At 37.5% G+C, this 12908-nt stretch overlaps 1 protein-coding gene across 1 annotated transcript in view; it reads right to left on the bottom strand.

Moving 5' to 3' along the window:
* Nucleotides 1-12908, bottom strand: part of LOC135470213 (GRIP1-associated protein 1-like) — a 33835-nt gene that overhangs the window by 1370 nt on the left and 19557 nt on the right. The window contains exons 21-27 of the mRNA XM_064749025.1: nucleotides 11399-11455; nucleotides 10941-11037; nucleotides 9677-9740; nucleotides 9253-9316; nucleotides 8686-8790; nucleotides 8293-8386; nucleotides 7917-8071 (exon numbers count right to left, since the gene is read on the bottom strand). Of these exons, the coding sequence (XP_064605095.1) occupies nucleotides 7917-8071; nucleotides 8293-8386; nucleotides 8686-8790; nucleotides 9253-9316; nucleotides 9677-9740; nucleotides 10941-11037; nucleotides 11399-11455 (636 nt within the window). The remainder of the gene's footprint in view (nucleotides 1-7916; nucleotides 8072-8292; nucleotides 8387-8685; nucleotides 8791-9252; nucleotides 9317-9676; nucleotides 9741-10940; nucleotides 11038-11398; nucleotides 11456-12908) is intronic.

Below are 12908 nucleotides of genomic sequence, written 5' to 3'. Positions count from 1 at the left end.
CACAAACATTTTAAGAGGTCTTATTAATCAGTTGTTTGCATGGTGTGAAGACATCCACCACTGGTGTTAGTTTGTGGCTGCAAAGAAGACACTTTAATGAGTTTTTGAGCCAATGGTTTATTATCTGTACATGTTAAACTTTGCTATCTCCTATAATCAGGCTGTAAACTCAGTTCACCATTCCATCAGGAAGCTATAAACTTCCTTTAGCACAGAAGATTTAGAGCCAAGCCTTACCAGAATCTAAAACCATTCATCAATCTATTAACATTCAAGATCAGTTTCACTTTATAAGAGTACATGTACATGTGGGTTAGAGCATGTCTGACAAGGATCCTGTGATACAGTACAAGGTGTCATTCAAGGCATGGTATCACATCATCGAAGCTAAACATCATCTAACTTAATTACTTAGCACACACCTACAATTCGAGGCATCTAGGTCAAACACCTGCCTAATGAAATATACATGTACATGCATCTCTGATAGAATTAAAGTACTACAGGTTATAGAACATCAATAGTATATTTAAGGCTTTCAGGCCTTTTCATTGGCTGGGAATGCCTAGAGAATTGGAGGAATGTCCTAAGGATATGCTGTATATTTGAATCCTTTCCACCTGAAGGAATCCGACAGAAGTGAGTCTCTAGCAGAAATAGACATAAACACAGTGCTTAACTCTAGGACATAGATGATATCAAATTGTTAATCAGTTTCTGTCATAAAACTCTAAACTTTGGGAAATGTCACTTTTTTAAAATAAAATAATATCTACTTTCATCTACAAACAATATTTAAGTATTCAGGCTCTTGCTTGAACTTTGACTGATGGCCTTCATACAAGAACAACTATTACCATGAGCTTTTGCCTCCAAGTCCAATGTTGCGTATGGAGGAATGTATATTGTTTCATTACTTATGTCATAAATTAATAAATCAACATTATGTTGAAATACCACTTACAAAGGTCAAAATATCAAAGTCCAGTGTTGTTGTGTATCTTTTATAAAACATTAACCTTTATTAAAGGTTAAACCCATCCAATAAATGTGACTCAGAACATGGAATAAAGTAACTGTGATAAAACTTGTACAGTGTGTATCTACTTTCATCAACAATGTTGAGAATCACTTAAAACGGCCACCCGCAGTTCATTCATGAAAATCAGCACTCAGCACACTAGGTTTTACGACAGAGATTCTCCATTTACCCCCACTGTAAGATAAAGTACTGTGAAGCAGTTAATCATCAGAGTTCATTTAACACACTTGTGTTTAACTGCATGACAAACCCTATCACAGCCACATTTTGGGCACATATAGATGGGATTAATGGTGAATAGTTAAACCTGAGGTTTATAGTTCCTGTGACCAGTACAATAAGGTGTGTTAAATGATGGATGCCATTAACCAGAACAAATAAACACACCTTGCAGTTCTATGGGCTACTAGGTAAAATTATAATGTAACACGTACATAAGGTTCTACATGTATAAACTAGGCTGAAGTAATGTAGTAATGTAATGTGCCAGTAATTCAACAGACTTTAAAAAAAAAGTCACACGTCCCATTAGAGAGTCAATCTTGAAGTAAGTAAATTCAAGACCCCTAGTCTCATCACATGAAAACAGCCTGCTAGGGATATCCCAACTGATGGTGATCTGGCCACTTTAGGCCGATCTCTAGGGAACCCTCCCATTGCCAGTTGATCTCAGAAAAGCCATTTGGCTGTGGGGCACTTTACTAAATCAACTCAACTGAGATAATGCCAATGAGGTGTAAAGAGTGTAAATCCCGCCATGTATTTCCACTACCTGACCTCAATATGATTAACAGCTTGATTCCGACAGGTTTATTCATACATGTACATATAAATTTCACTGGGAGATATGGTCAGTACTGTGATACATGCAAACATTCGTCAGTTGGTAGATATGCCTGGTTATACATGTATATGAGGCCAATCTGACATCATTCAGCGCCACTGCTAAACCGAGGTGCACTCTTACAGGCCCCTTTATTCATATCTTCTTTATGTTTGGTGTACCATTGAACCATAGCTGTTATATAGGCCATAGGCTGGATAACACACACAGTTTACTTGGTCATACTGAGTGATAGTTTTCATCACAAAAACCTCATATAGTGCGACTAGGAAACGTCATTTAGCCACACAATTAAACATGCTATTACCAAAGTATTAATTGATCCTTCAAATATTTTATCTTGCACAATTCCTGTTACCAGTGTGAGGATGCATGCTTCCAACGATGAATTATCGAAGGATTGCTCAAGCTTCTGCTTTGGTAATTCTCCTTTTGAAGTACTAGTAAAATTTCCCAGCTCCCACTTGCACCAAAAACTAAGAAATAAGCCTTGTCAAAGCTCTAGACACATATTATCATTACTCTTAGCTGTTAAAGTCTTGCATAGATCTAAAGCTTCTTGACATTGTCGGTAGCAAAATACTTGGCCCCCAGTCTTTACATCAAATATACATAGTTGCGTATTTAAACATGCTCAAGCTAGGCTAAGAGGACTAGACATGGGTGGAGAGGTTGGAGAGATTGGGTGGGGGGGAGGGGTGGGGGGGGAGAGACAGAGAATGACTAGTAATGAGTGAGTAAAAAGAAAGAAGTAGGAAGGGTGAGATTGAGAATGTGTCTGATGCCAAGGAATTCGGTAGCAGCTGTATGAATATTGGGAAAATATTCCTAGAAGCCCCAAGGGTAACTAAATCGGGAGTATACAGCTCAGTTCAGGCCTGCAATCAATAGGGGCTCCTAGCTATGTCAGATAATCCTGTCAAATCACAGACAACAGGTTAATCACTCTTTCTTGTTGACAGGCCGGGCAATTAAGAGAACTGAATAGAATCATTACCTGAAAATAACAGGGTTAAAATTGGGGAACCTGATGATAATGCCAGGCTAACACACACCATCCAGCACAATCAGGGCCCAAATAACACTACAGATTGATGATCTTGAGACTTACATTTCCATTGGAACATCAAATGTTGTTGGAAGTGTTAATGACTTAATTAACCTGGTGATTGAAATCTGACCTTTAGTTTGCCAAGATGTAAATTTGTGTCCTCGCATTATTGCTATATATGTACACTCCCAAAGTGCTTGCTGAACTATCTAATTTGTAAACTTATACTGAAGATATATACTATGTAATGCAATTAAGGCATGACATTCAATCATGTCAATCAATAAGATAGTCACCCAGAACAAGCATAATATAAAGGGTTCCTGGTCTACAGTTATACTACAGTACATTTGCTCTAGAACCTACATGTATCTGTAAATAACACTTCTGTAATGTATCTGGCAGACACAACAATTTGAGATTGAAAGGCATTGCAAAACCATGACAGAAAATGGCAAACAGTAAATGGTACATACATGTACATCTTTACAAACTGCATGGGATGGAGTAGAAGGCTCCACCGTTGACAATTATGAGTGACGATGGATGCCACTCTCATGTACAGATTTCCATCAGTCCTTCATACCAGTGCCAGTGTGGGGATGACTCAAGCCATCTAGCACAATTCCTTGGAACTGTCGGGACAGAAGCCCCTTTTATCTGCTGCTATTGCAGTACTACTCGAGCAAGTCCTTTGAGAACCAGGACTACATTACATTGTGCTTCACATTCCTTCTGTGACCTACTTCACACTATCCAGATGCAAGCAGATTCCATTACTCCAATACTTCAGTTCTCTACATGCTATCCCTGTGAGAATCTCTAAGATATTCAATTATTTACTGCTTTCAACTCAGCTTTACATAAAGCAAAGTACTGAGGGAATCTAGAACTACAAATCATTCCAGAACAACTCATGTAAATGATGTTTCTCATGCTGCATACATTGAAATGCTCCTCAAAAAAATCCAACGGATGTATGTGACATTTGATTCAAGTTCTTATCCAGTATTATATAACTGAACAATGTTTCTAATCAACAGCGCTGTGTCACCTGCCCCTTTTTAAGATCAAATGGATTCTAAGAAACCTTGATCTAGGAGATCTAAAGGACCGCTTTTCTCTTCTCCTGGGCACAGCCCCTCAGGGAAATCAATTGCCAGTTTGTGTCCATTTTAACATTTTCAGTCCTCCTAAAATAGCCCAGCCAAATGATTGAAGCTGATAATATGCCACCTTCTGCCCAGACACCTGTATGAACCTTCCTAACTGCACGATTACATCTCGTCACAGACAATGGAAAGTCAACCCACAAGCTCTTAATTCTTCACACTAACACAAGGACTGACGACACAGCGATAAACAGAGTAGACTGTAACTCAGACAGAATCCTTTCTACATATATGGCTCTGTAGGATCCAGAAGCACGCATGCCGGTGTAAAATCTGACACAGTGGTGATCTCTCTACAGTTTTCAACCAAAACTATACATGGACATCAATTTTTTTAGAACCTCAAACCAACTGTGACGGATGAAAAGAATCTAATGAACTGACCGATACACTCATATCAAAAATTTTGGGGAGTTTATTTTTTACCTTACTACTTGTTTCCTTCATCAGAAATATTCAGTCATACCCATGACAATTCAATACATCACCATTAGAATCTATCCCATTACAATCCCCCCAGAATGCTGTGGGTGTTCTACTTAATCACATCATTTGGATTTTCATGACGGTCAAATCCTCAGATCTAGGATGACGAATAGTTTGTAAATCTATAGAATGCAAAGGATAGCAAATTCTCCAATACTGACTCAGGTGGTCAAAGCATTGGTGGCTTGCTGCAATTGTCAGACCCTTGACCAATGTGTTGAGGGGTTTGCATTCAGATCTAGCTGCTGTGTCTGTGGTTTTACGTTGGGTATCTTATTGGTGGTTTACTATGTACATTCTGCTTTCCTCCACAAATATACCTGGCAAAAAAAAAAACCCTCTGGCATAATGCATCTATCTGCAACTACCAAATATATTCACACAGACCTCCATATTTGTTCCACTCCACTGATATAATGAATACATATGTAACACAAATTACACATTAGAATTCCCAATGCGTGGCTCTCCGCAGTTAGGGACAAAGTCCTACATTAGGGACAATATTGGGCGTTCAGTGATGCGATTAACTATGCTTGACAAACAAACCTCAGGTACATGCTCATGTGACTCACAAAACCAGAAAGTGATCGGTATTGAAAGCTGCCAATATATGACACAGATAAAAACGCATGGCAAAGCTATCCATACACTTCACTTATTGTGAGTTTGAAATATATGCTGTTTCCACAAGAGCAACAGGTACAATGCACACTACCGGAAACAGAAATTCCATTGTGATCAGTAATGATGCAAGACAGGCCGCATGTATAAATATGCACGAGCATTGTGATACAAGAATTGGTTTGAAAACAAGAACGACAAATACATATATGTATTCTGAGTACAGGTATTGAAAACATCAAGTTCTAACACAGATGTAATCTATGCCTGGGTTAGGGACTGAAGCATGTGCACATGGGGATAACTGAAGCATGATGGCTTCGGTTCCTCTTTCAATGTCTTATCACCCAGCATCCATTTAAAGGTCAGTTCAATTAGTTTCCCTCATTTCTCCTCCTATTTGAAACATTCCAGCCTCCAGCCTCAGCTCGCAACATATTGATTTTTGTCCCTCAGACTTCTTCTCAAAAAAGTGCGCCATACATCATGGTAGAACATGTAAAACTACAACGTTTTGTACATTGGTGAGTCTGAGAGAAAGCATCTGCTACATCAGGGTATAGACTGAAACACCATTTGGAGGAGATCTTCACCCTTTGCTCAGACACCCAAAACAGACTGCCCTTCATCCCCAATATCCTTGAAAATATCCATGTCATCTACAATTTTAAAGACCCCACATAAAACAGCAAATACTTAAAGTAAAAAAAAAACATAGCATCATAAAAAAATAAATGCAGATAAGATTTCTCTTTATAACTTTGACTATCTCCTTAAAATCTCATTCTATGCATCAAAATTTATGTTATCCTGCTATCTAAAGAGTCCATATGTCCAATATATTTATATTTCACACGCTATCCTTGAGAGTTGACAGTAAAATTCCACCTACACTGAGCTGAAGTATAACATAAATCTTGTCCACATAATCTATCTGGATGGCATTTACTGACAAAGTCCTGTAGTTCAAGAGGCTCCTTCTCTTGACACCTGTTTTACTCTTTTTGATAAATTGACTGATTGGCTACTTTCAATCAGGCCCATCATCTTTTTTATGAAGTAAAGATCAATTTTGCTGATGGAGACAGACAAGTCACCAGTAACTTAAGAAGAAAATCTTGACCTTTTGTATTGCTAAATTACATCAGCTTCTAAAATCACTATTTTTATGGTGTTGTAGAGAAACATGACATGAACACAAGACTCCATATTTCTTCTAAAATTTGGGACACCTAGTCTGCTCATTTTAACCAATATACATGTAATTCTAACAGGAATATTGAGGGGTTGTTTTCCCCACATGGTTAGACCATCTATGAACAACATACTCATATCTTTACTTTTCCAAAAGGCCGGTAAAGAAATGTAATTTTCTACTTTCAACACTACTAGTATCTGTCTCAAATTTTACAACAATTCGGGTATAACCAAGTCAATAGCATAAGCCCATTCCTTCAAATACATGTTTACAGCATGACAAAATGTAAACTACATGTAGTATAAGATTTTTGGCCTTTTCAAGAGCTCTGCAACAAACCTCCAGTAGGTCCACTGATACGTTTCATTTTGTATTTCAAACTTTACTAAGGATTCAAATATCATTGTTTACTGCTTTTTTTGATCACTCTTAAATATTCTTCAGCTGTATTAGTTCTGTTCCACATACTTGAGCACTCCAGTTTTTTTGGGCAACTTTTTATCCAATGAAAATCTGACTAGCTAGTATATATGCATATTAAACCACATCATAGGGGATTGGAATTTATTCACTTCCATGCCAACTGAATTATCTTCAGGTGTCCTCGGTAGTTTCTTGGGAGGCACATCAGCGCTAAGTAACAATGCTCACAGCCATATTTAACCCACAATTCCCATCCCTTGGCATCTGGACTCTCAATTGGCTAATACCATCTTCCAAGAAGTTCTGGTTCCCACTGGACACCTACATGCATGATCACAGTACACATTTTCCATTTGTATGGCAAAAAGCTAGTGTCTGCAAGTCACATATCAAACACACACATGGCATGTCCTCATCATTCACCAATCACTAGGCATGCATTTACAATTTAACATCTGACAATCCTCCAATACAAACTCTTCAAATATTCAGCTGCACAAATGTCAAACTGTAAGTTACAGATTTATAACAGGAAAAGTTAAGAGGTAGTTAACAAGCTGACACTTACAGTAACTATGACAGTAAGTCAGGAACGCTTGAGCCTTCAGATTTGTAGGTTTACAACATTATCTCTCTGCTTGATGCTTGATGTCTATACACTGTACATGTACTTACTTTTGCTGCTCTCATTTTTGTATTTAAAGAAGTGTGTTTAACTACAAGTACATACACACATCCTTACAACAGCTTGAATGCATTCAAAATTTTCAGTTTTCTTCAAACACACTATTTCACAAACAACTAATAAAATACTTTAGGCAAAATGAGAAACATTATTTCACTAAATACAACCTTTGAATTATTAATGAGTAAAGCTGATATTTGTAATGCTGTATTATTGATTTTCTTCACCTTTTAACACACAACAGTATTTACTGTTAATGCTTGTAATGTTTGGCTATACAAGGCCTCAGGGAAGAGCGACTTGTCCAATTTGACAGTTAGCCTTATTACACAAAGGTTTCAGTTAAGCTGCTTTCTAGAAGAACAAAGTATTATTTAGACACTATACTCACTTTCTGCAGATGCATATTCTTGGTCAAGGTTTCTTCAAGCATTCTTTGCAACTTTCTGTTCATCTCCTTTGCATTTTCATCCCCTTTGTTGACAATATCCAAAACTTTCTTGAGAGACAACTTTTGTTCTGGAGGACCAGTTGGTCGATGTCGATCTGAAGAAAGACAAAAATTTTTATATGCACATGTACACAGCCATCCAACCTTCCAAAATTATATGTACTGAATTGAAAACTTACCTCATGTAAACTTGGGTAACAGATAAAATAGCACCTTTAAAAAACATGGCATAGAGCACAGGTGACTTTTTCTTATGACACTTTGAAGCGATGATGAACATGTAAGTTCACCTATAATTGATCTGTGAACGACTTACCAGATCTTCCATCCATGACATAATGTTCAATGATTGCAGTTTTCTGTAGAAGATCATCACACATAGCTGCATTGCTAGTTTCCAAGTGACAAACCTACAACATTGAAGCAAATAAAATTCCAACAAATCAGTATTATCAATCTGTGGCTTTTTCATACACGGTCCCTGCACACGTGGAGCATAAAGAAGAGTAAAGGTTTTGTTAGTCCCTATGTATTGTAAGCATAACAAAGCTTCCAGAAGGAGTGTTCAGTATTTTCTATATAACATTTGTCATCCTGTGAATAGGGGGAGGAGCTGTGTTTCATTTTGGAAACATTGTAATCTGAAGTCCATGTCTGTGCGAATACTTCAGCAAAATGGGCTTGGTCTGAAGTCTACTAAAGTGATTACCTTTTCTTCCAGGTCCCATTTCTCCTGCTGTAACTGAGCAATACGCTGCAAGACATCATTGTGCTCCTCTTCTAACTCTGTTTGTGGGGAATGTGTACGGTCAGACTGAAAGACAAAGTACCACGATTTAGTCCACAGACACTCAAAGGAACTGGCTTCCACAGCTATAAAATAGGTTTGGTAGTGCAATTATCAAAGACCCCGTGGAAATGGAGCATACATGTGTAGAAGTGAAATAATACATTTAGTTAAAAATCTCTAGTTCACCCCCTTGAAACACGCCTGTGGATAAACCACTAAGACCACAATGTGTTGTCCCTTGAATTATTTATTTGTTTATTTGATTAGAGTTTTACACTGTACTCAAGAATATTTCTCTTATGCGGCCAGCATTCTGGTGGTTTGGAAACCAGGCAGGCCCGGGGGGAAGCCAGCATGAACTGGACTTGAACACAGGGATGGCATTGGTGAGAGGCTACTGGGTCATTTTGCTGCACTAGCACGCTAACCACTAGGCCACAGAGACCCATTCCCTTGATATAAACCTTATGACATTTGCTGACTTACTTGTGGCCCTGAGGATGTATCCTTTCCCGCCCCACTTGCACCAGCACTCCATGATGATATTGAACTATGGGGAGAGAAAAAAAATCTCACATTCCATCAATTTTCCAAAAAATCTTTCCTATAACAGCTCATCAACTATGAATGCGTAACACCTGTCATTTCCTTACTACAATAAACAAGAAGATAGTGCAGTCAATCTTTCATATTTTTCCAGTTTTTCCTCCTTTCATCTACAAAAGCTGTCAATTCTCAAACTCATAAATAACACCATAGCCATTGATTTTTTCCAGATTTATTTTGCTTTCAGACATGCATATCAAATTGAAAATATTTCCAAAGCAGGGGAATGCACCCCTCCCCTATCGCCCCCTGGGTCATGCTGTACCTATGAAGCTAGTCCTCATCAGAGTTCCTTGAATCTTACCTTCCATCACCTTGTAAAGGATCAGACAGGCTCAAGTCACTCTGGTTGAACAATTCCTCCATACCTGAAATCATAACTGATAAATACCAGTTTCTCTTCACAAATACACATCTAAGCTGTACTGTCCTAGAGCAACTGTCACACGTCCTATCCAAATAATTCTTTCTTCCTTGCATATTACATGTACATGTACCTAACAGCTAGTTCTTGGTTAAGGAGAGTGGTTTCTTTCTGATTCTCCAGTCACCCCCCCCCCCCCCCCCCACCAACAAACCAAAACCTAAAAGCTATCACATGTAAAAGCGAAAAACTTCTTCATTATATGGCATTAAACACAACTCAAATAAATTTGTTAATTTTTAATTGTTTATCTGTGTGAATGTGATTCAAAATATAACATGCTTTCAATACAGTTAAAAAGTGTATTAATATTCTTAGTTTTTCACACACATTGTCTGCCAGATATGGTTGGAGGAAACCAGTGGGGTAAACCCCTGACCATTAGCAGTGTGTGAACCAGCACCTAATGTGACCATAAAGATAAAAGATTTCAATTCGTGCCTGAAAAAACACCATTAAATAGAAAGTCTTAAAAATTTCGAGTTTTAATTTGTTGAAAGGCACAACAAAATAAACACATACATTTTCATATACATTTATCTATTAATGTACACTGTTTACCATATCTTAATAGCACTAGGCAAGTTATCGCCAGAAATGATTCAGTCGAAGTCAGTTTACGACATGTCAACTTTACAGGGAGATCACAGCAAGAGAATGGGAGAAGCTGTTCATAATTTAACATGTACCCATAAGATTGATGCCAGAAATAGCAAAGCCTATAAACATCATGGAGATGAACTGTATTGATACATGGTTATGAGCTCATCCATCACCATCAGAAACCACTGGAAAATACAATACATTTACCTGTAAACAACAAAGGCTCAGATCTCAGGCCTGAGCTACAGGGAGAGCCGAATCATAAAATGTTAAGAGATTTCAACTGTAAACTACGTGTATCCACTTAAAAATAGTTGAACCAGACATTCAGTGCGTTCTTTGGGGCATGTTTTTGTATAATCTCTATCTAACAGCTACAGTTGTATCTGTAGTGGGTCAGCTTCAACCACATTTTTTTCTACATTTTTCTTGAGCACACACACGCCCTGAGGCCATTCTCATTTGTAGCCCTCAGATATTAAGTTGATTCAATACCCAGCTGAAGCCGGTAGACTCAGGAATATTTTGTGCTTAACTTTACCTTTATTCCTGGATTCTGACAAGACTTCCTGTAGCCTTTCCTGAAGCTTTTCTGCTCGTTTTCTCTCTGCGTGTAACTGTCTTTTCAAATCTTTCAACTGAATGAAAAGAAATAAATGTAAGGACCTAATTAATTCTGACCATGTTTAGAGCATATAGGCACTGTTCGTGGAAAACAAGTGATTTACTGAAAATGTACAATGTTTTATATCCAAGGGTGAACAGTTTGATTGATTTACTGACCTCTGTGAATGAAGACTTGCTTAAGGCTATTTCTTGGATGAGACTACTTTCGAATAACAAACAAAAAACAGTATGTGCAGTAAAGTTATATAAGGCTTAAAACATAAAGAAGTTTGAAAACCTTTCCAACTCAAATGACAGCTTAAAAGAATTCCATGCAAAAGGCACAAAAAGAGGGTTATAAAATCCTCATATTTCCCCATAAATTCTACTCACCATTGTTACACCTTTCTTTTCATGAATTTTCTTTTCATCAACACTGTCCTTTATTTCCTAGAGGCAAAACACAAAAGTACATCAATCAAAAAACAAGTAGGTTATGAAGGATGCACCACTTATATGTACACATACATAAAACAGTTCATGCATTCAAAATGAAATTTCACATCAGTAAATCAACACAAATGTACTCAAACCACACATCCGCACCACCCTCAGCACAGCTGCCATGACAGTAACTGCATTTTTATGAAAAAGATATGTTGGACTGAATGGGTGAGATGACGATGAAATATTCAAGAAAAACTATATAAATGAAATAAATCCTTAAAGATAAACATCTAGATAAAAAAAGCTCTAAATGGATATCCATGTATATATATGTGTTTCTTATCTTAATTAAAACTGAGGATAAATAAGCAGAATAAAATTCCACGAGCGGAAAAATGTAAAAATGACCTAAAATTGCATCCATGACACTTCCTCATTTTGCCTGAATCTTAAGAGTCCTATTATAAAACTTAAATGTTTTGATGTTTGCCTGAAAATAGGCTGACATCCTACTGGGAAAATGTCAACATTCAGCACTAAAAGTAATATTGTATAACATTTCTTTGCCTCTCCTACTTTATGGGGAGAAATACGAGAACATTCACAGAATTGCCGTAGTTTTTATTTATTATGCAAATAAGTATATATATAAACTACGACAGAACTACTCATATATAACTAATAGACTCTAAATGTATAATGTAAGATAAACATAAACAAATAACAACATGTCACAGATACTGAGAGAACAATAACATTTATTTGGCCCATAGCCATGGTGATTCTTTTCCTGCATGAAATTATCATTTACGTCAGCCCAATAAGTAGACTGAGTTTCGCAAGTAAATATTTGGACTGCCATTCACAGTTCTTTGAATGGTCTCATTCCAGGGAAGTAATTAAATCTACGTTTAACAGTAAAGGGGAAAATTACTTCTGTGCTGATGGCTGTTTGCATGGTGCCCTGTAGGAGCCATCATTCAGCCAGCCGCTTTAGCTCCGTCTTTTTTCATTACAGCTATAAATCTTTGTGAGAAGATTGGCAAATTTTAACTGGCATTAATCCACATGCTAGGAAGTTCAGCCATGGCTGACCTGAAGGCATAAGGGCTCAGAGAGGCCACCTGACAAACAGGAACTGCAGAACACTGGGAAGGCCAAGAGCCCAGGTTAGGCAGTCCTTGACATGAGCAAGCCAACAACAGAATGAAATCTTCAGCTTCATGCTAATCCCTGCCATTTCAATGCCAAAAGTGTCAACTATCCCATTAAATACACACGATTACAGACATGATATGTGAAAAAAAACATCTTTAGCTTTTTTACACATAATGTGGAAATCTGAGTTTGGCAGACCAGAACAACATGAGAACGACTTCTTACATCTACAATAATATGCAAATCTGTTTGTACAGACCATTTAAATAATTCACAGAGACGTTGAAATACAGAGCAA

The sequence above is a fragment of the Liolophura sinensis genome, chromosome 7 (assembly GCF_032854445.1).
Source record: "Liolophura sinensis isolate JHLJ2023 chromosome 7, CUHK_Ljap_v2, whole genome shotgun sequence".
Taxonomy (NCBI): Eukaryota; Metazoa; Mollusca; class Polyplacophora; order Chitonida; family Chitonidae; genus Liolophura; species Liolophura sinensis.
The sequence above is the reverse complement of the archived record's forward strand: the minus strand, read 5'-3'. Positions and strand labels throughout refer to the sequence as shown.